Raw genomic sequence first — 27,551 nt, 5'->3', positions numbered from 1 at the left:
AAATTTACTGCAAAAGTAGTGCAAAATGGCAACACCAACAAACAACAGCAACAATCAGAGGAGTGGAGGGCTATAAAAACTCATTAGGTGTATGATTAGGAACCAGGGAGCTGAAGTAGGCCATCAGAAATGGTAGCAGAGCAGCTTTACTGATATTTCTGCTGCCAATGAGCTACCTATGACCTTATGACAATTTGGGGCATTTTATTCTAATCAAAACGTTTTCTTCTATCTAAATAAATAGGTTGGACTGATGGACTGACTACTTTTCAAATCAGCCTCCTCTGTTAACTGAGACAGACCTTTATGAAATAATACCCTATATTTAAGTCTTCCTGTAACATTTTTAGAAAGGAAAGCTCTAAATAGCAACATCTTGGAGACAGAATTCATCCTGTGCACAGTCTGTAAATAAACTGCTCTAATGTAGAATGAGCAGGGAAATAAAGTTTCTGCAGTCCGTGTCCGAAACAAAATTTTTTTACCAAGGCTAAAAACATTTCAACTAAATATGATGATAATATTTGCTTCCTCCAAGAAAAGGGACGCACGGAGCCATGTATATTGCATTTGTTCTATGTGAAATTGGTTAAAATGAACTACAGCAATTCTGACTTGAGCACACGAAGAAATATCACTGCTGCAATAAGCCTTCAAATTCCCTTTTCCCTCTTGCTTGCTGGCACACAACTGCCCAGTTATTTCCCAAGCAGGCAATAAGAACCCACCTGGTAATTAAGTTACCTCACTTGAATGTCAGATGTATTTTGAGTCACAGGAATATTTCAGCATCTCACATACCTTTCCTGTCCCATTGCTTAATTATCAAAGGAGCAATGAAAAGGAGAACAGGACTGAGGTGTAGATGAATATGAATTATTGAAAGGGACCAGGAAGAAAGCGCTGCAGAAACAGGAGCAGCTGTCATTTAAGCTCTGCAGAAGGGCCACGAGGACGTACCAGAGAGATTTCCTCAGAGAAGTCCCCCTCTCTTAAGGAGCCTAAGTGACCTTGAGGCATTTTCTCTTGTCCAGCCCAAACATCAAGACTGACATTTTGTGTCTTTAGTTTAATCATTCATTTTACTTCATGTTAACACCCATTCAACAGCTACAGATGGTTACCATGTTACTGATAATGTCTTATGTTCTTTCTCTTTTTTGTGTGTGTGCCTTTCTTTTGCCCAAAAGACCAAAATTTCATGTATAATTTAACTCTGCAAGCACATCCATTTCACATTCTACGTGTCCTTTTCAAACAATAAAATTCAAAGCCACAGGAACTGAAAACACTACTCCAATTTAATCCATGTCATCATCTTGTTAAATAACTCTGCAAGCATCTTTTGACCAGTTGGATGGACTACATGAATGGGATCATGTTATGTTTGCTTTATGCTATCCCATCATATTATACAACCAAGCTGCATTTCTGCTCTCCAGACTCTTGCTTGGGAAGTGTCTGGAAGGCACTGCATTAATCTTTCTTCCTACTTTATTTCTGTTTTCCTTTAGATTATCCCCCAAACTGGACATATTAGTCTGTTTTCCCCCATGTTCAGGCTAATTTTATTAATGCTTACCATTTTCTCTAATCTCTCTAGCTCCATCACTGTCTCTCTATCTATCCTTCCAGACATTTCATTTGATTTTATCATTAATTAATGCATATTTGTAGGGTTTACAACAAAATCTCTTTTATAGATGTGAGTCACACACCCATTCGTTGCCCAGTCGCTGGCAGTCAGACCTTTTCCAAATCACCATGTTGATAATTTTAAGATTAAAACAAATGAAATACTTTCTGATTATTTTTCCCCTCAGTGTTTCAGCACTTGCAGATAACAAATCCTTGTGACTTTGGAGGATAGCAGGAGGTAGGGAATACAGATTTGAGAACAGAGAGACCAGTAAGCAAAACAGAATGTCCAGGATGGTCAGCAATGGCTGGGGAAGCTCACAGGAGGCACCTGAACTTCCCAATCCTTGTGCAGCTGCATGCCAAGGCAACTCCCTAACGTACCTTACAGCAATTCAAAAGTTCCTCTTCAGGAAGGGCTGACAAAGCACCCATCTACTGACAGCAGCCACGATATAGATTTTGCACTACTGAAACTCTTTACTGCTGAAGCCCTGTAGTCCTGCAGGCTGAGAGAGGTGCGTCCTTGGGGGGCAGTTTTCAGACAGATTGAAAGATGGGTCTGAAAAGGAGGTTGGAAGGAAGAGCTTGGGCTCTCACCCAATGGTGAAATGTTCACTAACAATGTTCTCAGCAAAGCAAGTGAAAAAAAAACCAAAACCAGCACATGGAGGGAAAATTCCTTTCCTCTCAAACAGGAAAGTTAAAGAGCTACTCAGAGCCCATGGATGGAGATCTTCTCGTGGGTTTACAAAGACCAAAATGCAAGCACAAACTCTTTTTCTATTAGTTTTATATTCCTATGATCAAATCATAATATCTTTGTATTTAGTCTGAATGAAGCTAACATTCCATTGGTTAAAACAGATACAGATCTCAATAAGGAACTGGCTAAATTATTAAAAAGAGCTTAAGGGCACTTTCAACAACTGGGTGGCACAATATACACAGCAATGCCTTTTATGTATATTGCATTTTAATGCAAGGTCTCAAGCCTTGGGAGAAACCATGATTAAAATGATTTTTTTTTTTTTTATATTTAATGCATCATAAATGCAGAACTGGATTTGTATGGTAATTCATTTGAACAGTATGATATTAGAAAAAAAGTAGATGAAGTAATCAATCACCAGTAACAACTATAAAAATATTTTCAGACTTTCCTTTGCAAGTTTTTAAATGATTTGAGATATAAATCCTAACAGAAGAAGGGAATAAAATCGGTGATATTCAGTATTCAAACCCACCTCACCTGCTTAGTGATTCACGTTTTAATCTGGCAGCTCATCACAGCAGTTAATGTTTCTGTTTTCTGTCTGAAAGCAAAAAGCATTGCTGTATCTGATTCTTGAGCTGTGTACCTACAGATGATCACTGTTACCAATAACTTATCTATCTACTAAAAACGGTCCTCTTGAGCATAGTTAGTTGAAGACCAACTTTTTAATAGCTCCTGTCCTTCCCCCGTAATTGGAGCTTGCTGTTCTGTCTCAATAACAGAGCTCTCCTTACAGGACCACAGGGGTTATATGCATTTGATTTATGACTAGGAAATACAGGCTTAGAGGCATTCAGTGATGTGTCTGGGATGACACACAATGATTTTAACAAAGGTAAGAAAGAGAGAACTTCTGTTTTGTAACCACAGTGCTGCCTTTTCTCTTTCAGTACTGCATCGCCCGATGGCAGGCATCTTATTGTACAAGTCAGGGTTGTGTTTATGGACACAGATGAACGCCCATGATCCTGTGATCTCCAAAATCAATGGTACTCACAGACATATGTATATTGCCAAGTGAGTCCTCCCATAAGCAGAGAATGGCATTTGAGACACTTGAAACATCTGGTTAAGTTTCTTCAGAGCAAATCTGCAACACCTTATTTTGCCCATTTTCCTCTTTTAAGCGTTCAACAGGTGTTATTTTTCCCTAAGTCACATGGTGGCACAAATGCTATTGTTTTCAACCTATCCCTGTGTAGATAATCTCTTAATGAAGCAAAGGTTATCTTTTTCTTAGTCGCATCTCTTCTTATTGACTACAGACGTGTGAAAATGGTAAAAAACAACTATCCAGGTACTCAAATGGCAGTCAAATACCAGGCTTGTGGAGGGCCTTTGGCTATAGCAGGAGACATCTCAAAATCTGTATGCTCTTTTGGGCATTTGTGGTATTTCAAAGATCCTCAGGTTGATCATTGCAATGACTGTTTTAATACCAGTCATGAAAATGGTGTGATTCATAAATGCCTTGGAATTTTGAAACGGTAAGTACTAGGTGAAAAAAATATATATGTTTATATGATTTCCAATTTTAATTTTACCAAAGGAATGTTCTCTATTTTACAGATACATCAACACACACAATGTAAATCTACCTGCAGAGTTAGAGGGAAAATGAAGAAGCCTCCTATTTATTAGCAGCAAACTCATGCTGATTATCACCAGGGACTTTTTTTAATTCCTCCAGCTCCCAGGCTCTCAATGAGGAAAAACATGCAGCCCATCAGTCTTTTCCTTGATTTGCATGCAGTCAGACAGATGTGCCCTTTTGTTTGAACTCAAGCAAGGGAAAGTTGCACACGTTTCCCATAAAACATTTTGGCACCTCCTAATGGACTGGTGCTCAGAGATGGTGGAAATACTTCTTCCTGAAATGTGCTACTTGTGCGTGGTGCTCAGGGTGAGAATGAGCACCAGAACTGACAGCAGGAGGGAATTACTCTCCAGATCAGGTTATGAAAGACTTCAGACTGTCTTTCCCTCAAGCTCTCTGATTACTTGGGTACAACTCACTGATTCTCTTGCGATGTGGATAGATAACAGCACTCAGCTCTAAGCCATGGCATTTTAGTTCTGTTTCCTCTGCCCGTGCCACATTACATTCTAATCCTTTAAACCTAGGTGATTCAGCCTTTGTGCAAGATGCATTGGGATTGACATAGCAATGATCGATCATCCATCTGAAATCAGTTTCCTTGTGTACTGTACATTAACAGGTACGATTTTCTGGAGTCCAGAGGAGATGAGCATAGAAAACTTAGGGAAGTATTACTGAAATTAATTTCTAGGTGCAGCCTTTGTGTGAGGAGACAAGTGAAAGGACATGGAAATTTGTGCATTATATATCATTAACCTGACTATACCTTTATATATCTGATACAAGCTCTGAATATTTCTTTGATTCTATTACGATTTTGCTCTTTTTTGCCCTTTCGGCCCTTTTTGGCTTTCATCAAACTCAGCAAAGGAAAACCAACTTATAAAGACAGTGATGCAGAGAAAGGAGAAAGCATTGTCCCCAGTATGTGCGACTCAAGTTTTCTGAGACAGTTTGTGGTGCATCAGGAGCTTGGATCATAACTGGTGTTTATAAATGCTGGGATGAGCAAGCAATATGTTACACAAGTGCTTAACAAATCAAGGGTATCCACAGCCTGATTTACCACACGCTCCTGTGCAAATGCTATCATTATTCCACTGGAATCAATAATTCTGCAACTCGCTAAGGCTTGAATAACGAAGAGGTGAATCTAGCCCTTTACTGTCAATTTAATTATCCATACAAACCAGGCATTTGGCAAGAAAGGCCATTTCTATTGCTCCATAAAGACAAATTATGAAGGAATAAACAGGAGCATGAGCCTAACATTGCTGGACTGAATAAAATATTGGCATAAATGCTGAAAGTTTACCTTGCAATGCGCGATGCGATAATTGAACTAAGAAAAGAAGGCTAAGCTCTTCTTTATGTCCACTGAATAATACGAGAATATGAAAAGATGCTGAATTTCCATGTAACGAGGCTATCTAAATCCAATTACAGCCACACATGCTAACCACTAAGTAGTGAATTTTAAAATGCTCCTTTCAATTTCACGCCAACTATTTTGCAAATAAATGAAAAAATATATATTTTATTGAACAAAAGAATTCGTAAGGCACAAACAAAAAGAATGTGGGAAAGGACAGGTGTACACAATGGCTGAGTGTTAGAGACCGAATCCCCACCTGAGCACAAAAGGCCTCAACTGACAGAAAAAAACAGCATGCAACCATTTAGTAATGAAATTGCACTCAGTGCTGGGCTAATTTCTAAGCCAATGAATGAAAACAGTATTGGTTTTTTAAGTGAATTTATTTCATTGTTACTTTTTCTTCTCCTTTATATGCTTATTTTTTTCAGTGCATTCATATTTCCTTAAATAATTATTTTGATGTACACCTTTGTTTTCTGACTTTAAAAGCCTGAAATTCATCATCAGTTACAGGTGCCAAGGAAAGTAATTATCTTTGTACTATATTTAAGTATTAAAAAAACCCAGTTGGGAAGCAAAGAGAAGATTAAAAACACTCCCTTTATTAAAATACATACCTGCTCCCTGCAGAATGACTGGAAGACTTGGAAGCATATACAATTTCCAAGGATACATTCTACCCCTTGGTAAGATTGCCTGTTATCAGCAGACATAATTACTCTTGAATATATATAGTCTGGAATATACATACACGTACACACAGTTTTGTCTCCAGCAGTTTTTTGCTGTTCTAATGGAAAAATACTGTCAAATAATGAGTGCACGATCGATTCAGAAAAGCACGACCAACCTAGTAGAGTTCAGGCCAACCTCCTCTGGTTTCTCAGCATAAAGGCACCTCCATGGGGTCCAAGCAGTGTCTGTGCAGCCCCCCAGTACAACACCAGAAACCTTGGAAAAAGCAGAAAAGGGCATGTCTGCCCATTGCAGTATTTCCACCACTACCTAATTTAGGCTACCGATGTTCTGTGTCAGAGGTTGGATCTACATGGTGGGTTTTCTCTGCATGAACTTGTTTAGGCCTTTTCCAAATCCTGGTCACCACAATGAGTTCCAGAGTTTTATTGTGTGGTTGGTGAAAAAAATACTATATAATTTGTATATATCTTCTGCTTGATACAGGACTGAGCCATAATTAGAAAATGTAAAATCACAGGTAAGCAAGGTATTACAGCCAGTGATTTTTGCTAGATTTCCCATTTTCTACAGCAATTAAACATTACAACACCTAAATACTAATGCCATAAATGACCTCATTATCCAACTACCTGGGAAAAACCTGTTCACTGCGATGGATGCCTTTTACCAGATTCTCCTCTGCATTTCAAAGGGACAAAGCTGCACCATCATACCAACAAAGTTCCAAGCCATCCTAGTAGATCTCTGCTGTGAGTACTTAAATTTGAATTCTGTCAAATAATATATAGCCAAAATTGAGGCTTTACCCCTTTTTTAGCCCCTTTTCTAGTCCCTTTATGCAGGGCTAGGCTTAACCTATCTGAGAGAATTACACAACAGCATGCAATTGCCTTGTCCCTGGAGCTCTCTAGAGAACAGCCACCTCTGCTCAGCTTGCTTCTCAGCAGTATGTTGCCCTTGTTGTAAAAGGGGATGAGAGGCAGGTCTAACACATTATAATAGAATGGCAAAAATAATAAAAGGGGGGAATCAACAGGGAGGAGACAGGAAAGTTATTCACATCAACAAATAAGTAAAGCATATGGAAACTGCATGAAGGGCATGTAAAAGAAGCTGATATGACCAGATGGCTAAGGAGCAAGGAGAGAGCAATTCCAGAAAGCAAAGGGGAACTAGAGAATGGAAAAAAAGAATAAAGATTTTGATGTTAATTCTGAATAGAGCAAATTCAAAGGGAAATTAACAGGAAAACTACAGCTGTAGTTACAAAAAAGAAAAAAATACGTACAAAAGCAAGTCAGCAGAGGTTTGAACTGATGCAGAAATAAGTCTTTCCCACCTGGAGAGAGACTTCAGTTTTGTAGTCTCAGCATTAACAGTTTTAGATGCTGAACTATTAAGGAGGATCTGTATTGGATCTTCTGCACAGATACTTTGGTTCTGGCTGGCAGTAAGGCCATGATTTATCTACAGCCAGAGCTCCAAGTCCCCATAAAACAAATATTAGGGTGCCCAGTACTGAAGGTGAAATTGTAGACTTTAAAAACTTGTATTTCCTACTAAATAAGAATAAGACTCAAATTACTGAATTATGTGTAATATTTACTCACTGATTTGGGTTTATTCACCTTTTTGTCAGCTGGTTTCAGAAATGCAACCTTTAGCAGTACCACACAAGGGCTTCACAAGGTGAGAAGGAAATGCTAATTGGTTTTATCCTTTTGTGAAACAATCCATCCAAAGTTAATTAGAATAGGTTTGCTTTTTCTTCGAAAAGTAATCCATAAGAAAATCTGATAGGCAGAGCAAACTGCATCTCGCACAAAGGTGGTAGGATTTAAGTGATTTTGAGCTATGCTCCCAGAACTCAGTTGCCTTCAGGCATCTATCTGGCCCTTCTCAGTGGATGGCATAATTAGGACTTGAGTGTAAACCCCAGTGGCTGATAAGAAGTTAATCTTTCAGGCACCACGTGGGCCAAGAGAGATGTGCCAACAGGTCCAATTAGCAAAGGTTTCCTGTTCCAGACTGTGCCATAGCATTTCTCAGCACTGATAAACAGCTGCAGGACCTGCTTCTGAGGTGCCTCACCTCAGCAGCACAATAAGAAGTAGCCCAGGGCAAGCAAAGGGCTTCAGCTGCATCTTGTACTACCAGCTGCAAGCAGTGGAAACACAGCTCTGGGGTACAAACTCCTAAAGGCCTTTCCATGGAGCATTCATATGCCCAGTGGGGCATATAAATCCCATAGATGTACACAATCCTGTGGCAATAGGAATCAAGTTCAGGAGCTGCAGCCACACTGGGTATAAACTGGCATTTCTTACTGAATTTAGGAACATCACCAAGGGTCATTACTTGTCATTAAGATCTGATCACAGGTCACCTGAACCCTCTGACTGAAGTTAAGCAAGCAGAATAGGGGTCAAACTCATGTTTAACTTTAGACAGAGGCAGCCCAAGACCTACTGGCAATACAGAACCCAAAAGCCTTACAGCAAGCTCAGCCCCCAGCCATGTATGTGAAGGTGAGAGTACATGTTATGTACTGTTCCTTATCATCCATACAGGAGAGAGAAGAAAGTTATTGGAAAAGCAATGAAGATTTGCAAAGAGTGCTCAGCACCTGCTCTCTGCAAGACAGAGAACCTTTCCTTTACAGAAGGAAAGCACTTTCCTGGCAGCAAGAGATGTGCTGAGGCCCAGCATCTGTGGATATGACAAAATTCCCTCTAGGGATGTTTAAAAGCAAATCCCAGTCTCAAGAGGAATACAGGACATTGAAACTGCTCCTGAGGAATTTGACCGGTGTTGCCAAGATGACCACAACAATGGCAGAAGTTAATAGGGATTAAAATTGTTTTATTAAGTAGGTTCATCAGAATTTACTTATTAGCAAACCTGATTAGTCGGAGACTGTCTCCATGTTCCTACTCAGTTGCTGCCTGCTGCCTGCTGAACAGACAGAGGGATGCTGGAGAGATTATTGCTAAGCCCTTCCCCCTTCCCTCTCCCCTCCTCTTCCAGGACCACACTGGCAGTCCCAAGGGAAACAGGAGAGACGGAGGGGGCAGGATCCTGCAGCTCTCGCTCAGCAGATTTCACCAGAAAGCCCCATGAGCCCAAGAAGAGGAGCTGCCACTTAGGACACTGACTCTTGAGCAAAGGATCTATTAGTACAACATATAATATATGAACACGTATGAATATTTTCCCCTTCTAGAGAAAGAAGGAGAGAAAAGAGGAAAGAGATTTGGATCCCCAGAGTGCTATAGCAATTCTACTTTTCTTTTTTTTTTTTGTAATCAATACCATTAAACATCCCCAGGTCTTTCTGCTGGATCGTAACTCAGCTGACCAGTTTGCAGCATGCATACTTCACCTGCGGGGAAGCCAGGCAGCGGGCTGCAGCCCGAGGCACGGTGGTAAGTAACTTGGGGGAAGTTTCCTTGGGATTTTCATAGTTTGCTGCTTTGGAGTAATGAATTCCTGTGAATCTTTGGAGAATATGAACAAAAACAGGGAATTGTTCCTGAGAGGAGGAAGGGAAGGGGGGTGTCTTTCAATTGCTTTTCTCTCTGAGCTGGTAGTTTTCTTTCTGTCCTTGTAACAAAGTTTTCTACAGGATGGGAGGATGTTCCCTGTATTTTCTCAGTAATTTGCAGTGACATGAGACCGAGCTGACAAGAATACTTGTCATTTATAAAGCAATTTACTCGTAGAGCATTGTACAAACATGTACTAGTTAATCCTTGCCATGGCTCTGCGAGGCAGGCAAAACAGGCGAGCAGTGAAGGAAACAGGAATTACAATCTGAGCATTCGAGTTAAAGCAATTAAGAACTTTGCATCCAGCTGATGGCAGGTAATTGACCACTCTAATAACTATTAAGCAGCTTAGTTAAGTTAGTGTGTATTCAAGGGTTTACAGAAATTAGAGAGCCATGCGACAACCACTGGAAAATGAACAATCTAGCAACGACTGAGATATTTTAGAGCAGAGACCGATCTGTTCTCGTTTGGATTTGCAGGCATCCGACCCTTTGTGATAATTATGAACGAGGCTTTAGCTCTCCTCTGTGCCTGTGTGTTGCCAGACAACCAATGAGGCTGCAAAGCAAATCGCATTCACAGGCTGCAGATTTCAGGAGGAGGCACAGAGGTGACTTTTACTTACAAACACTCATTAAATTTGTGGTTTAGGAAAGTACCCGAAGCACCCTTTCTCTTGCAGTAACCTCTACTATGTTTTCTCCTTCTTCACGCATCTTTTGGCTGGCAGATAACCCTGGTCTGATGCCATTTCGGATGTCCCAGTGAGAACTCTTAGAGATGCCTATTCTCTCTGGAGGCAGCGACCAAGACTATAGTAACATTAGCTACGCTTCTTGTAATTCCTTGAGCCATTTCTTTCCTGTCTCCGTTGAAACTCCTTCTGTCAAAGGGGTCCATTACCAAAGAGCCAGGAGGATTTACCGCCCTGATCAAGCCTCTGCAGTCGATCTAAAGACAGAAATTATGATAAATGTTGGAGGCATCAAATACCTGCTACCTTGGAGTACTTTAGATGAATTTCCCCTGACCAGACTGAGCAAACTTAAGTTTTGCAGCAGCTACGAAGAAATTACTCAGCTGTGTGATGATTACGATGAAGACACCCATGAGTTCTTCTTTGACAGGAACCCCAATGCTTTTGGGATGATTGTCAGCTTTCTAGCAGCAGGGAAGCTGATGCTCTTAAGAGACATGTGTGCCTTGTCTTTCCAGGAGGAGCTGAGATACTGGGGGATTGAGGAATCCAACCTGGAGAACTGCTGCTTTCGAAAATTATTTCAGAAACTGCAGGAGCTGGCTGAGGTACGGAAAGAAGAGGAGCTCCGGAGGAGCAAAGAAGCTGCATGTGTCCTGGATGAGAAGACCAAATTTGGACAGTTTATGAACAGACTCAGAGATATGGTAGAAAATCCTCAGTCGGGACTCCCAGGCAAAGTCTTTGCTTGTCTGTCCATCCTCTTTGTGGCCACCACAGCTATAAGCCTTTGCGTTAGCACAATGCCAGATTTAAGAGCTGAAGAAGACAGGGTAAGTAAGTCCTCTTTAACTGATCTGACTGTAGAATTTAAAGTGTGTCTGCTTTGCTAGGTATGCATCCTTAAAAAGACAAAACAGATACTGAAAATCCATAGCGATGAGGTCTGAAACTGCTCTGATAATGGAATTTTCTACAAGAGAAAATGCAGTAATAGCTGAAAGTACTTCTGTCAGTTTCAAAAGGATGTTCAATTAAGAATAATTTTAACAAAGTAATTTACTAACTGTGAGCTAAACTAAAAGAAAGTATTTCTGGACAGAACTCTATCACTTAGCATTGGGTTTCCTTCTCAAAAAGCAGTAGCTAGCACAAGTTATAAACTTGTTACACTGACACTCTCCGACTCACAATGAGGAGTTTTCAGCACATTTTACTCTTTGGTTACAAGCAATCACTCAATAACGGCAGAATAAATATTTTCTATAACATGCAGCACTAATATCAAATACCAGCTGAACTTCTAACCGCATTTAGACCCTTTTCAAGTAGTTCAGCTGCAGTAATTCAGGACAAACTGCCCAAGCCTGTATTGTACATGAAGGATCTTTTCTATAACACTGCTGTATTTCAGCATTGTAAAGATCTGTTATTCCAATTATAAAATGGAGGAAAGTAAAAGTCGAAAGTTATTTCAGATGTAGTAATGCCCAAATTTATCAAATAGCTTTGACTAATCTGTTTAATTAATCCTTCACTTCATTAGCAAACTGTCCTTCTGAAAGTGGTGAGAAAATAAACTCCCTGCCCAGTGAGATAAGACACTCCCTAAAGTATTCTGCACTGATGAATAAAGACATTTTCACATTTATAGCACATTACGGTACGCACCACGCAAAAATATGTGCCTGTTTTATCGCTCAAGCACTAATTCAAGGCAGCACAGTCACAGCAAGGATGTGTTATGATATGTGATGTCTTTCAGTGAAACTGAGGGCTGAATATTAACCTGTATTTGCATAAGAAGACTATTAAGTTTCAGCAGTAAGTCTGGTGCTCTCGCAGCTCTCCACAGCTATTACTTTTGGCAAAGAAAACTGATAACCTGCTCCAGTGCTTCTTCCAAGGAAACACTTTAAAGAGAGCACATCCTTCTTACAGTTAGATGTAAAAACATTACAAGCCCTGCTCTAGGAAGTGCTTCGTGCTAACTTTGTTAATGGCAGTTGCCTGATGGATTTTATTATCGTTTTCCAACCGCTGCAGAAAAAGCTTTTGTGAATACTTGCTATGAAAAAGAAGCACATGTTATTTCAGATCTCAGCACCATGTAATATGTTGCGTGCTTTTAAAACTAATTCTCCGTAATTTAGAAAGGAAAGGATTTTCAGCTTTGTAAGGGTATCTGGTCACTGAAGTACTGCTGCTTTCCACGGATCCTCTATAAAGCACAGATAACATTACTTCCCACAGACCTGCATCCATATCACTACTTCAAAGACAAGCAGACTGGACTGAAACAAGCTCAAAAGTGGGAGTGCTTAAAATGCAGGGGAAAGCACGAAGGCTGAGCTTGGTCCAAGGAATAGATTTGTCCAAATAGTTGCAAACATCTCACAGTTTACACTTAAGGCATCAGAACAGCGCACCTCTTCGTGGAGTTGCAGAAGCACAGAGCACAGTATTGAAAGCCCTGTTATTTGAACCATTTAAAATTACACCAGAGAAAGCACAGGAGAGTATGTGAGACACACTGCTCACACCTTGTGGAAAAGCAGAATATGAACTACCAAATATTTTCTATCTCCAAATTTTTAGCCTGCAACACCTAGCATTTTCCTACTGGGATTTCAGAAGAGCATTTGAGCGACAGGAAAACAAACCACTCACAGAGCTTAAATGATGAAAAAGACCACTTCTCAGTTGTGACTGAGTTGCTCCCAGGGAAACTGCAGATCTACATGAGGATTTGTTACTCAACCCTGGTTACTGATTGACCTCTGAAAGTGACTCCAGCATGAGGATGTGCACCAGCAACCTGGGACAGGCATGCAACACCTCAAATTTTGGTTCTGTGGGCTGAATTTAAAAATCCCATGATACCCTTTTGCCCAGTGACAGAAACAGTCAAACTCCTCCAAAAAAGTTTCTGAACAACCTGTAATTCCACCCCTGAATCTAAAGATGTCCCATTCTGAGGTTTATTCATTTCTGAGCTGAAGTTTGGCTAAACCTCTATGCATAAAGGTGCTTAGAGGTATTGTAAGGATCTGTATTCCAATGTCACTAACACTGGAAATGGAATGTATCCATTCTGAAATACAAACAAGAAAGGCTTTACCTCTGGTGCGTTTGTACCACTCGGGGCTCCTTTTTCCAATCATCACAGCTGTCACACTAAGAGGGTGAGAACTGGATGGATTCCAGCACAAGAAGGATCAGATTCAACCAAAAAAAAAAAAAAAAAAGGAAAAAATAATACAAGGTGACTTCCATTTCACTCAGAGGCTGATGCAGGCATGTGAAATCACTCGTTCTTTTAGCAGGTGCAAAGCCAGGGCTCGCTCAGAAGGAAGAAAAGCTGCCACGGCAGGCAGGAGAGCAAAGAGGAGTCCTCACCATCCGAGGGAAAGTGAGAACTCCAGTCTCTGGGAGAGGGATGGCAAGGAGCCAAGGCAGGAGCATCTGCACCGGGGAAGCCCATCACCCTGGCAACCAGAGGGAGGGATGGAGCCATCCGCATGGGGAGCGCAGGGCGGGGGCTGGCTGATAGATCAGAGCACAGCCCAAAGTCAAATAAAGAACGAGGCACTGGAACTGACACTGTCATCTGCCAGAATATTTCAAACAGTACTGGAAACAGGAAGAAAAAACAAGTAGATGAGCAAGAAGTTATGTATCGTATAAGTGCCTGATGCGAATCCCAGCCCAGAGGGAACAGCCCCAAGCGAAGGAGACCAAAAGTTTGGAAAAATTCCAAGGGGTAAATCTGTGAGGCTCTATTTCAGGTCTGACTCTGACCGTGAAACAGATGCCATACAGCTTTATCTATGTATTTGTGTCCATTCTTAAGGGAAAGCAAACTGTCTTCAGTAAGGAAGCAAATACGGCATCACCAAAATATAGTAATCAAGGCAGATGTGAATGTGGGGGTAGACAAGAAATCACACTTGGGGATGAGGAACTCTCATTGGTATTGATCCAAACAGGTATTGCTGGCAGCATGAGAGAAGTGCTGAGCTGAATCACAGACTGTATTTAGGATAAGAGAGCTGAAATTCTCTTCCAGTGAAGGAATTAAGATGAGCTCATTAGAGTCAAGGCTAAAGTCTCCCCAAAAGTCAGTCCCATGCAAGAGGTACAGCCAAGATCCAAGAGGTGCAAATGCAGTAGGCACCGCTCAGCACAGATAATCCAAAGGGAAAAAAACATCATTACACCTGTGAAATATGGAACAAAACCAGCACAGAAGGGCTCAGATAGGACTGTGCTTTGAAGCACCCTTGGGATTTTCTTTTGGAGGAGATTTCTTTTAATGAGTCCCAAAAATCAACTTTCTCTGGAGAAATGACTCAGCAGAAAAGGTGCAGCAAGGTCTTTTCCTCAGGAAAGACAAGCAAATTAGGGTCAGTGAAAGAAAAGAAAGAAGAACCTCCAGACATTCCCATTAGTGCACCTCTGCACAGTACAACCACAGCTTTTTCTCCTGGTGCAGAAGCTCCCAATGGATCACACTTACGTGATGTCCTATGGCCCCAGCTAAGAGAGAAGAAAACATCTATCCTCTGTCCTCCAGAGATAAATGAGGGGTCAGACATCATCACTACTAATTTTTGTGTTTGCCCATAACTGATCTTGAGAAGCTTGTAAGTGCTTTCTGTACTGCACAGATAACCTAATGAAACATCAGCGACATGCGATGCGACCAGCATTGTCAGACCTAATGATTTTATCTTGGACTTCAGTATATTCATTTTCTGAAGTTCCAGTTCCTGCGGTCATTTGATTATGTAGAACTCTAATTCATTTTAAACGAGCATGCTTTTAGATTACACTGAGAATCCAGAAAACATGAAAAAAAGAAAAAAAACGGGGGAAAAACAGGCAAACAACACAGAGCAGATATATAATAAATGGAACCATATTTATTATTTGTTTTTCATTCTGTGACATTATTCTGGAAGCCCTGTATGTATGTTTTTCAGTGTTAGACATTGCTGATGCTGTCTGTATTGCTGTGAAAATAGCCTAACTGGCTTAGACCCTAGAGGAAACTGTTCAGAAACACATTTTCTATAAAAGTGGAGTTTCAGTGCTTTATAGGAGAAAAGGCAAGGATTTCCCAGGGAGACAAAGGAAATCAGACAAGATATTTGCTTCATGAGGGTTACTATCACCTCAGCTAAATATAAAAAATCACACTGACTTTGGTTAAACACAAACTTTGGATAACTGGTTAAACCATGTGAATTCTTGTCAGTCTGAAGATATGTTCACTATGTGAAGATAGACATGTACGAGACAGAGCCTCAATATCCAAGCTATTAAATCCACTGTGAAGACATCATAGCATAATGCTCCAACCCTGCCTATAACCTGCAGATAAAATTAAATCTCTTTAGTGCATTTATTAAAGGAAAACTTGAAGGACTTGGCAGTGACTGGAGAAGATAATAATCCTTATGGAGAATGTCACATGGAGGTGTACAAACCCAGTCCTACTGCTCACAGTCTGCAGAGATAAGACTCTCTGTCAAAGTGTAATTTGGCCAACTGGTAAAAACAATCACCTGTGGTAAATTGGATATGACAGCTGCATTTTGACAGATACCCCTGGCTACCAATTGTATAGCTTTAAAATAACAGGGTCTAAGCATTGATCAAAAAAGAATTTTCTAGCTAATTAGCCTGGGTAAAATGATTTTTGCTGAGTAATATCTTTTGCAGTGAGTAGCAGTTCAGAGTACCATTAATGAAGCAGGGCACTATTCAGAGTAAACGTGCAAAGAAGGGTATTTGTCAGTAACTCTATGTTCAAATGCATCTTCCAATGCAAGGCATAAATCACACAAAGCATGGCCCAGAATGACTTGCTCTGTAGCCAAAAAATTAACAAAGTTCTGACTTTCAGAAACACTTAAAATACTCATTTAAAAGTACAAGATCAGAAAAGTACATGTCCATGCCTATCTGTATATATATTGGTGTATGGACATGACTTGGTATCACCTGGGACAAAATAGAGCATTAAATCTAATAGGTACCCATTAGTGAAGTTTACCTTGCTGACGCCCTGCTCTACACAACCAATGGGCACCCGTGGGGTGGATGCTACTGAACACCTGTATCAGTACACCCTCGCTGCCACACAGAATGATTTTCTTTAGAAACTCTGGACACTCCATTTCAGCGAGTAGGTGGTTTTTAAAAGCTGGCTCTGCCAGTTCCAGGTCCAATGTTTAGAAGGCACAATCTGACATTATTAGTTTACCTTATGTTCATCCAGCTTTGGCTGTATCCCAACAGCCATGGGACTCCCAGCTTGCACGCTATCCTGGGGGGACACCCAGCTGCTCCAGCTGCTCTGCAGTGGGCCATCACCCAAATGCAATGGGGGAAAGCACATGTGCTTCTCACTGGGGATCACAATTTCTTTTCCTTTTCCTGCTTTCAAGTTTGTGATAGCTACACTGGGAAAAAAACCCGTTTGCTTTCTTCACTAAAGTCATCTCAGGAGGTTCAGCACAGATGACTATTTAATAAATGCCTTCTTTGGGGAACTGGATATTTCGTTCTGCAGCCAAGGACCTCTGCCATTGGAACATGCTATCTGAAATCAGTTCATCCTCCAAGTTCATAGGAATAATGCAGCAAATATTAAAAATAAACAACCACCCAAATTTGTACATCCTTTAGAAGTTTCTCTTACTGCTACAGTCAAAATTAGAATCTGGTATTTTAGTTCTGGAGATCTTTGAGCAGATCTAATCATGAATTTCACAGCACCAGAGCTGTGAACTGCATGTGTTGTGCTTATTCCCGCAGTGTCAGCTCCTCCTGTTAGCATTAGTATTTTTCCTTATAACAGGTTCAGTGCCTGTACACAGGTACAGAGACAGACAGACTGCTGCAAAGAACGTGCAATGCAGTGAGGAAAGAAGCAGAGAAGGAATAGTAATAGGGCTAAAGCTTTCATCAGAAGTAGAGCTGGAAATTGAGTCTTTCTCCTAAGTCCCATATAGATACCTTGTCATTCTGACCTGTTCCTCACAGTTACAAAACGAAGTCTGCTAAATTTTCTACTAGAAAAAAAAAAAATAGATAATGTCTCCACATCTCTCTCCTAATAAAATGGTCTGGGCTCACCAATCAGATTGAAATGCTTCAGATTGATTCTTACAATGTTTGCAGAATAAAGAACCCAAGCATAAAAGTTAATTGAAATATTTTATTTTAGTTACATTTACTCCCCAGATGAGATAACCTGTGCTGGGTACAGAGATGATTTCCCCTTCCCTACGTTCTCTGTAATGTCCACATTCATTTAATTCCACTATTAGTTTAGTTTCCTCAAATGTACTAGGGTTAGTAATTGTTTTCATAAGTCCAAGTTTCTTACTCATAAAGCAAAGTAAGTGGAAAATTGTTCTGTGATCAGAATACACAGCACTCCTTTAACCAGCCTATCATCCTGTAAATCAGGTTACAGTCTCTCTCTCAGCAGGCAGTAAACCTTTTGATTTTATTGCATCTGTCTCTAACTATAAATCCCAGTACTGGAGTGATCCATCACACAGGGTTTTCAAGTTCTGCCTGACCATCATTTGATTCAGCAGCACAGAGTTTAATTATTCAAATAATAGCAGCAATGCGGTCGCAGTGATTCAGCAGTACCTGCAGCACTGCAGCTGGATCCCACGGCCCCAGGTAGGCAGGGAATGCAGACTGCTACAAGACTTCCTAATTGAATTATCATTTTACTGCTAAAAGAAATGGTAAAAATGCTGCAGAGAGGGATAAGAACGCCTGGGAGATGGTTCAGTGTCTCAGGTGCACAAAGAGTTACACGAAGGTGTTTTGCTCCACCTTAACCACTCTCCAGACTTGTAGACTCGCTCCTGAGTCCGTGGGCAGGCAATAGCAAGAACTGAAGCTTGCTTTTTCACTATCACATTAGCTTGCATTTTTTTTTCACACAGGGGGCATTCTCTGGGGACATGATACAGATCAGGATGCAGTGCCCATCTGTAACCTTGAGAAGTGCAGAAGGCTGGAAGACAGCATCGTGCCCAGGAAATAAGTCAACCTTGGGCTTATGGAAAGTTCCTGCAAGTTTTTCTAAATCCTCCACATTCAGGGTTGCGTTTTGCTCTGCATGGGCTGTGTGGGCAGCCCCAGGAGCAGTCTGGCTGGGCTAAGCCTCTCTGCTAAGCACTGGGTAGCTGTCAGCTGCACACATTAGCAGAAGGCAGGCTGGTAGCCCGGTTCCATCCGCTGCCATTTCAGTGGACACTGGCCACTGCAATACAGCGTGTGGATCAGACAGAAGGATCTGAGTGGTAACTGGCTGTATCTGAATGTGGTAAATAACATTTGGACACACCAGGCTAAGTTTAGCAGATGTGGATTGTGACCTTGCATCAGTAATGCTGCCAGGCATTCCTGGTGTGAAAGATGACATTCTGGCAGATTGTCCTTCAAATGCAGAGCACTAAGCTGGACCAGGTCATGCCTATCAGTATTTAAGGACACTCTTTTCAGGCTCCACTAGAAGTCTGAGTTAGAAAAGTCAAGTGTATTGCTTTACTGAGCTCCTTCCATGCTCCATTTTGAGTGACTGTTTAATGTCTTCTGGGTGACTGAACACCAAAACTGCCTTCACTCAGAAGCACTCACTGCTGCATTAGGGTGGATCTAACTGGGAAGAGGTTCAGATCCTTTCTGTCCATTGCTCATTTGTTTTACGATATCTTTTTCTCATGGAGGAATTTGATAACGCACCTTTTCTTCATGTGCACTTCCATGTCAGATGCCATTTTGTCAGACTGCCCCTCTGCTTTCCATAAAGGTACCCCACAAAGAACAGCATTTGCCCACAGTGATTCAATCACGACTCCTAACTCAGCTTAAGGACTTTTATCAGCCCAGCTTCATAAGTACTGCTACTTGCCTTTCTCAGAAGTATACTGGATAACCAACACAGTGCTGATGTAGATGTTGATTTCCTATATGAAGTTTTGAAAGTATTACTCTCTGCAGGGATGATGTGATGGTGAAATAATCCATATATTGGCCTAGCAGTGCTTATTGGCAAAGTGCTCTACAAGCATTGGTGCGACTTTGGGCACTTAACTAGGAAATGGATGTGAGACAAGAAACACATAAAATTACTAACGTCATCATTAACTGCATTAATTGGCAAGCATAGAAAGGAGATCACGAGCAATGCTGCAGGCTTGCCTTTTCTTTATCTCAGGCACCACTCTTTTACATACTGTGGGAAATCCCAAATTACACACTATGGAAAACGGGTTCAGAATGCTGCCAATGGACTTCCACTGAGAGTCATCCACAGGAAGGACAGAAAGTTGGTATTCATGGCCACAACCTACCAAATACTGCCAGCTTGCTGGTAAGCTGTCAGCCATTACCTCACAATCTACATCATGCCACTCATTTCCATGGTGCTCTGTAGAGGACTACAAAGAATGGATCTGTTCCAACCAATACTGGTGAGGGGACCACAGGCAAAGCCTGAAACCCTTCCTGGCAGTGTGCAGCACAGCTTGCAGCAGCCAACATGCCAGACAAAGGTTCAAATGTTCAGAAACCTCAGACTCTTTTATGAGATGGTACTGCAGTGTGCAAAAATATACATTCTCAGTGTTTTGTATTTGCTTCAGCATTTATTTAAAAATACCTTGCAGTGGATTAAAGGGTAAACATCCACTTCAGAAGGTACTGAGGTATATCTTCAGTGGTAGGAGATTAATTGGCGATCAGGTCATGATTCAGAACAGGTTTTCCCTAGCATATTTTAATTATAAAATGCTTCAGATTGTAACCAAGTGGGTCACAAATGGCCAGTGCAGAGCAGGTCCTGAGGGCATAAGAACAGCTCCCTGGTGCTCTCATCTAGTTATATATAAATGAGTTTATAATAACAAATTTTTTTCTTGTCTATAAAGTGCAACCAAGTACAATGCATCTGAAAACCAAGGTGGATGTATGAGGTATTTATTCCACAAGGGAGCAATGCCACTCTGTCTGGGCATTGCTACCATTATTGGTGCATGTACAGACATTATTTTCACAAGATGAGATTTATATCTGTTGTAAAATATGATAGTGCTGCATAAATTTGAGATCTGGTTTTATTTACTATCCTAGATGTCATTATGCTGTAACTAATGTTTCCTGGTCAACTAAGAGGGCAATTGGCTGGAAATTTATATTATTTATCTTATCTAGTGAGTGGCACATATCTCAAGCTTATTCAACTTGAATTCACAGTTGGGGAATAAATTTCACTCCTGTAAACTCACCTGTGCAATTGAGATTTAGATGCCACGCATCACCCTGGCATCAGAGGGTGCTGAATTCCTGAACCTCTGATTCTATCAGAAGAAGGTATTGCATGAAAGCTGCAGTAAAGCTTTCTGAAACCCCAATGTTTTCCACTATTAGTAATACTACTTTTTCCTCATTGTTTCTACAGAGATTCATTTTGCTTAAGCTTTTGATTCTCAGGTTGTCAGGATGGGCACTGGGCTGATGAGACTCAGCACAACCATTCTTACTTTTTATTATCAGCCTTTTTTTTTTTTTCTTTCGTATCTAAAGAGGCTTTAGTAAAAGCATCCTAAAATGAGCATTTTCACTGTATTATTATAAACATCCCAGTACATAATAGAGCCCAGAAAATGAACCCTTACCTTATACAGCAGAAAGCAATAATGAAAAGGAACTATGAATTGCTTATTATCTCGGGTGCTACGGAACTTTGCAATGGCCACTTTACCTCTTTGAGGTGGTTTATAAATCTAAGAAATCATTCAATATTTCAGCCATCAGGCTCAGTATATAGCTTGTTACATACAAATCATTGTGTCCTTCATTGCTGAACCTAATGTTCTTTTCACACGTATGATCAATACCAGGCACTCTTTTTATTACATTTATGCCATACGTTGTAGAATTTCAGCTGGAGACACGTTCCATAAATCCTGATAAATTCTTGCATTGCTCAGAAGTAAATCTGCAGGATGTATGAAGCGTTGGATACTCAGACTGCTAGCTTTGTTCTAACTGATCTCCCATCAGAGTCTGTGACAGTCAGTACTGGCTGATGCTATACTAGTGCAAAGCATCTCAGGTTTTGTTGAAAAATCCCACCCCAAAACAATTTGTACCCAGTTATAAATAAAAGCTCATCTTTCCCCCACACTCATGGTCAACGCTGCATTGGACTGGAGCTTTTATAAGTTCTACACCATGATACAGAAGAAGAAAGAAGTCGGTGAGAAATTTGGGATGAAAATAATAGCCCAGAATTCTGCTCTGGTTAATGTTTAGAGAAACAGAGGAATGTTTTTGTTCTGCCTTGCAGTCATTGATCACAAGAATTTCCCAAATATGTTTGCTTTGTTCAGTGAGAGGCAATATATAGAAACTGTTGTGCCACAGAAACTCCCTTATTGGCCATTTATGCAAAACACCTCTCATGGATCGGAATATTTGGCCTGCAAGTTGACAGTTCACTGGAAGGAGTTAACATCCGAAGGGAAGTTGGCAACAACAGCAAACGTGAGATCTACCACTGACACACAAGTACAAGTATTTTGGAAAGAATATGGTACCTGAAATCACTGTGTTATTCCACCAGCTTTTTGGACAACAAAATGGAACACAGAGCACTCTGAGGTCTGAAATTATCCAAAGTACTGGAGAAACAGAAACTGGCTTTAGGTATTTAGTATATCTTCCCCTCTTACTGTCCCAATATTTGCTGCTTCTGAACGGGATATTCAGAAGAATCAAAAATCTTCAAAATGACTGGTGTTAGGGATATTCCACATAAACCATCTCACACGTAATACATAATAAATACAGGTGTTCTCATACAAGTACACTGGATAAAATTTATCTCCCAGTGTGACATCAGTGAGCCTGTTCTCATCAAATCCTACAGACCTTGGGTCTTCCACTCTCTTTCCATACTCTGGCAATAGAGAGGCTGAGGTATGAAATGTTTGTGTCAGATGTTGTATAGAGATTGACTAACTAATGGTATAACTACACTGTGTAATGGAGTGAAATAGTGCTGGTAGGAGATGATAGCCCAGCTGTGTTATTTACAGTGTTTGAACGAGTTACCTCATATAGAACTACTGTACTGCATGGATAAATCAGTTCCCTCTGAAATAAAAAGGGCTGGTTTTGCAGCGTGCCTTCATACCACGGAGGCATGTCTGAAGCAAACATATCTTTCTTCTTCCATCTTCCAAAAAAAGCAACGAAAAAACCACAAAGCCAAGAATTCACTGCATTAGTCAGTGTCAGAGGCTGTGATGCTGTACCGTAACTCCTGTTTTCCTCCGCAGAAAAAGAGACCGATGGACTGATTTGAATCATATACTTCTACATATATATTTCTCAAGTGTCTTTGACAAAGCATATAAAAAAGACAAAGTGTGCTAACAGGGGAGAACTCACCATCCTTTACATCCACAACTGTGCACAAAAGGAAAATAAAAAGCACAGTAACGTTCGTGAAAAGTTTGCTTTGAAGGATGTTCTGTTGAAAAACAAACATGCCTTTGGGAAGCTGATTGCACAAATTGCCTTCTCCATACATAAATAACTGAGGATGGAGAGAATAAAACTCCTAACCAGCTCTTACCATGCCGCACTGTGACACTGCATGTTTAGTTCAGATCTAGATTTCGTCCTAGATCTTAACAGTTAAAATTCCCAGCAAACAATTTTTTTCTTGCATTTTTGAAGGAAGGAATAGGGAAAGCTACACAATGATCTGAAAGCAGTGTCTCTGTAGATGTGTAAAGGTGGATAAGTAGCAGATGTAGTGGAAATTCAGCCCAGTTAACAAAAGGTAAAATAAATCTTGATGGTAACGATGAATAATTCAGTAGTGTGACCAGAGGTGGGTGTGTGCAGAGTCCAGGCTGCACTGTGCAAGCAACTCAGAGCTGAGACAAAGTGAGCACCTCATAGCACAACTGCTGATCACAGGCAATCTTATCAAGCCAAGTCAGCAACAATGTGAACACCTCAGCACTCCGGGCTCTGTCAGGGTAATGGCTTCAAATAGGGCTATAACCTCATCACCCACACATAACTTTAGCAGGACTGAGTCTCTGAGATCATTTTTAAGTGAAAAATTATGATTTTGACATTCTACTGTGCAGAAAGATGGAAATCCCCAAGGAGTGCTACAGAGCTACGTTGTTCTGAAGGCTAAGCCAGGTAAAATAACAACAATAATAACAATAACATACAGGATGTATTACAGTTTTCTTTGAGGAGTCTCAGCCAATGATTATAACATGTGAGAATGCCAGAGCTACAGGATATAAACAGTTCTTGAACAAAGAGAGCTGCTCTCTCCCAAGGTGTAATTCAATGCAAAGGGACGCTCTCAAAAAACATCACATTGTAATGCAGAATGTAACTGAACACTGGGACAAGTTTAATTAGTAATAGGGGTATGTGTTTCCCGCAGAGCTTTTAATCAATACTGCTTGTGAAATGTGGCTGAGAATGGATAATACTGTACCAGGAACTGCTCCTGTATTCTCTTGTTTACCAAAATAATCAGGAATTAATTTACATTTTCCTCCTCATTTCACTGCAACAGACCAAAAGCAATTTCATTTTTTAAGCTCAGGAAAATTAAAAGAAAAAAACAAACAAAAAAAGTGATTGTGAGGAAGTAAAAAGCAATTCCTCTGATAACAAAAACAGGGAAAGTACTGCTCACAGCATGGGGTCTTAATACATGGAGAGGATTCTTCAAGGCGAGTTTTGCCTACTGGAGGGGTATTTATTTTCTTTCAGATTGGAGCTATAAAATATTTGTTCATATATGATTTGTATATGGTGTAACTGAGCCAAGGATCCAAATGACTTAATGAATAACTCTGAGCCACTTTTAATTGCACCAGAGTACATAACATTTGCAAAAGCACCACGCATTAAACAGCGACAGAAGTTTGCAGACATTCAAGCATTAATCTCTCTTTTGAAGACACACTAATTTTTGTGCAGACTTATAAATCAGTCAAGTTCAAATATATGTTTTTTGAGAGCTGGAAGTCAGACTGATTTGGAACTTACAGCTGTGTGTGCAGACTTTAGTGAGAGTTGAGCCTTTCTCAGACTCACAGAAGAGCTTCATTCATTTGGAAGAAGCAAACAAAACAAGCACGCAGTCTGTCTGTTCATGTAGACATTTCATGTGCTTAATACCCCCCATATGCCATTGAAAAACAGTTACCTGCTAGCTGAGATTTGGTTATTTCTGATACTGGTGACTTGAGTTGATAAACATTTCTGCTCCTCTAATGTTCTTGTATGCTGGTTTGCAGACTGTTCTTTTATTTAATTCTCCTTTTTTTGTGTGTGTGTCAGGGTGAGTGTTCCCAGAAGTGCTATTACATCTTCGTCATAGAGACCATCTGCGTGGCTTGGTTTTCTCTGGAGTTCTGCCTCCGATTCATTCAAGCAAGGAGCAAGTGTCAGTTCTTCAAAGGGCCCCTAAACATCATTGATTTCTTGGCTATTTCACCCTATTATGTTTCCCTCATCTTGGCAGAGGATGACTCAAGTGAAACGGATGACAGGCCAAGCAGCAACACTTATTTGGAGAAGGTTGGGTTGGTGCTACGTGTTTTACGTGCCTTGAGGATCTTGTATGTCATGCGCCTTGCCCGGCACTCCTTGGGCTTGCAGACCTTGGGCCTCACCGTTCGGAGGTGCACACGAGAATTCGGCCTGCTTTTACTCTTCCTATGCGTGGCTGTCACTCTGTTTTCTCCTTTGGTCTATCTTGCTGAGAACGAATCCGGCAAGGTACTTGAATTCACGAGCATACCTGCCTCTTACTGGTGGGCTATCATCTCCATGACCACCGTGGGGTACGGAGACATGGTGCCACGGAGCGTCCCAGGTCAGATGGTGGCTCTGAGCAGCATCCTCAGTGGCATTCTCATCATGTCTTTTCCTGCAACATCAATATTCCACACTTTCTCCCATTCCTACTCGGAGCTGAGGAAGGAACACGAACGACTGCAGTCTAGGATGAACCGAGTTAAAAATGCCAATCACTCTGGTGAAAGTGACACCTTCAATGAGACAGACAGCTTGATCCTGGAGGAGCCAGTATCACCCATCAAATACATTTACACAGGGAAGTAAGCCTCGCTCTGAAGCATTCCCAAGAATACAATACACATGTATGTCAACGTAACACACAAAGCAAAGCAACAAAATACGTTACACCGCTATTTTTCTCTGCCTGGAGACGTATAACAAAGCAGCACAAGGCAATGCAGCTGGCTCCAGCACATCACTACAGAGGTGGAGGTTTTGAGAATGTCAAAAGTCAAAAGTTTATTCATTAATAAATATTCATTCTTCAATAGGACTAATGATAAGATTCAGCTTCGCCTCTGCCAGTTATGTATCTTGCTGAATACCTAATATTGAATGCAGAGCAAACTGAACAGCTTCTGTTGGCACAAAAACACTTGCTATTTTATTTGCCTTTGAGTTTCCGACGTTCTTTGCAACACCTTGAGCCAAGCATTAGGAAGGTTTTTTTTCAGGGCTACGCACCTGTGTTATTTATACAATGCTCATCATCCAGGCATACTTCAGAAGCCTCAATAAATCAGAGTTCTGTATCTAAGGCCACTAATAAGCTAAAATAAAAGCTCTATATGTGAAAGCTTTCCAAGTTTGCCTGTAGTCAGATGATCTGTCTCTAAACAACAAATTGCACTGCTATTGTAAGATACATAGTGTTTGCAAGAGAATTTGCTTGAAATGCAGTTGCAGTCTGAGAACTGTAAACATTTCATACTAGACAGGAGAACTTTTCGAACTTTTTTCATAGACTTATTTAAAAAAATAATAAAAAAACTTATTGAACGTGTGAGGTGGTGTTTTGTTGTTGCTGTTGAATGCTGATGGCTTTTCTAGAAAAAAATGTTATTGAAAATAAAATGACAGCTCAGAAGTATTCAAAGGTATAAATGGCAAAAAATGAGAGGAATGATTGCTGATGGCAGTAGGAATGATTTCCTATGCAAATAGGAGATGTCCCTCTTGGCAGATCCAGGTTTAGCCAGAAGAAAACACCAGGACTATACAGAAGTCAAAATACTACTTCATGGGATATTCCAGATGATCTTTTATTATTCAACCTTTTAGATGATGTGAATGCAGTCAGTGGAAACTTCCACCAAGACAAGGTCAAGTCTGCACAAACATCAGCTCATGGGTCCTTGGTTTGTAAGCAGTCCTGCTGATGTGCAGAACCTTGATTCACTGGACCTTAGGCATGGATTGAAGTACCAAGATGAATCAAGGCCTAAATTAATTTTTCAATCTAATTTTCAGCTTTTATTTTACCATTTCTTAAATCCTACCACAGTCCCATGACATTGTTGTGAAGCAAGGCTCCATGAAGTGACCCTCGGGTTCCATTTTCAGCCTGTGCCATTCTCAGGCAGAGCAGCTCAGAGCCCAGGGGATCCTGCAGGCACTGCGACCAGTGTCCCACACTGACACACACACACAGACAGCAGCAGAGTTATGCAACTTCATGGGGGCATTAGGGAGCTTCAGTTTTTAGAGGCTCCCCTCAATGTGCTTTATAGCTTAAGTACAGAAAAACACAGTTGTTGGCACAGTTCAGATCATGTGACTCATTAATCTCCAGGGTTTATCCTGCTATTGACTCTGATCTAAAGCAGAGAAACTCTAGCGCATTATGGATGGGATGTTCCAATACAACTGGAGCAAGTTAATACTAGATGGCAGGAATTTATATTTGCCACACAACGGGGAATTCCCTCTGTTTCATGCATAAATCCACCTGCTTTTTACATTTTATTTTCTTGTTTAACTTTTAATTTTGCCAGCAATTCTCTGTAGCAGGACTACTCAGATAGTAAATCAGAACAACTCCTGCCCAGATGTGTACAACAACCCAGACCTCTCCAGGGTCTGCAATGCCACCTGCATTTGATTCTGTATTTCCTTACCATCATTCCAGCTCCTCAGGAACAGCCATTGCACACTGTCACAATGCCCATCACAGTCCATGTCTAAGGCAGTGCTTGCTTCTGCTCAGTGATCCCTGTGAGAATTACATACCCTGCTGCAGAACAGCCCTGAAAGACATT

General features: G+C 40.8%; 1 protein-coding gene and 1 long non-coding RNA gene across 3 annotated transcripts in view; one reads left to right on the top strand and one right to left on the bottom strand.

Annotated features, from left to right (window-relative positions):
• LOC116243735 (uncharacterized) overlaps positions 1–27,551 on the bottom strand; it is a 92,356-nt gene that overhangs the window by 38,088 nt on the left and 26,717 nt on the right. The window lies entirely within an intron of this gene.
• KCNG4 (potassium voltage-gated channel modifier subfamily G member 4) lies at positions 9,124–26,262 on the top strand. The gene is made up of 3 exons (XM_031615126.2): positions 9,124–9,518; positions 10,375–11,174; positions 24,772–26,262. The coding sequence occupies exons 2-3, from the start codon at positions 10,425–10,427 to the stop codon at positions 25,555–25,557; spliced, it is 1,536 nt and encodes a 511-aa protein (XP_031470986.2). The 5' UTR covers positions 9,124–9,518; positions 10,375–10,424; the 3' UTR covers positions 25,558–26,262.

Source organism: Phasianus colchicus, chromosome 13, assembly GCF_987193195.1.
Source record: "Phasianus colchicus chromosome 13, bPhaCol1.hap1.1, whole genome shotgun sequence".
In the NCBI taxonomy this organism is placed as follows: Eukaryota; Metazoa; Chordata; class Aves; order Galliformes; family Phasianidae; genus Phasianus; species Phasianus colchicus.
Note: the sequence above shows the minus strand (reverse complement) of the source record. Positions and strands in the feature narration are given on the sequence as shown.

Bases quoted from the DNA above. Each gene is read 5' to 3' on its own strand.
- KCNG4 (XM_031615126.2), top strand. From the start codon at position 10,425: ATGCCTATTCTCTCTGGAGGCAGCGACCAAGACTATAGTAACATTAGC. The intron at 11,175-24,771 runs GTAAGTAAGTCC...TGTGTGTGTCAG, and splicing joins TAAGAGCTGAAGAAGACAGG to GGTGAGTGTTCCCAGAAGTG.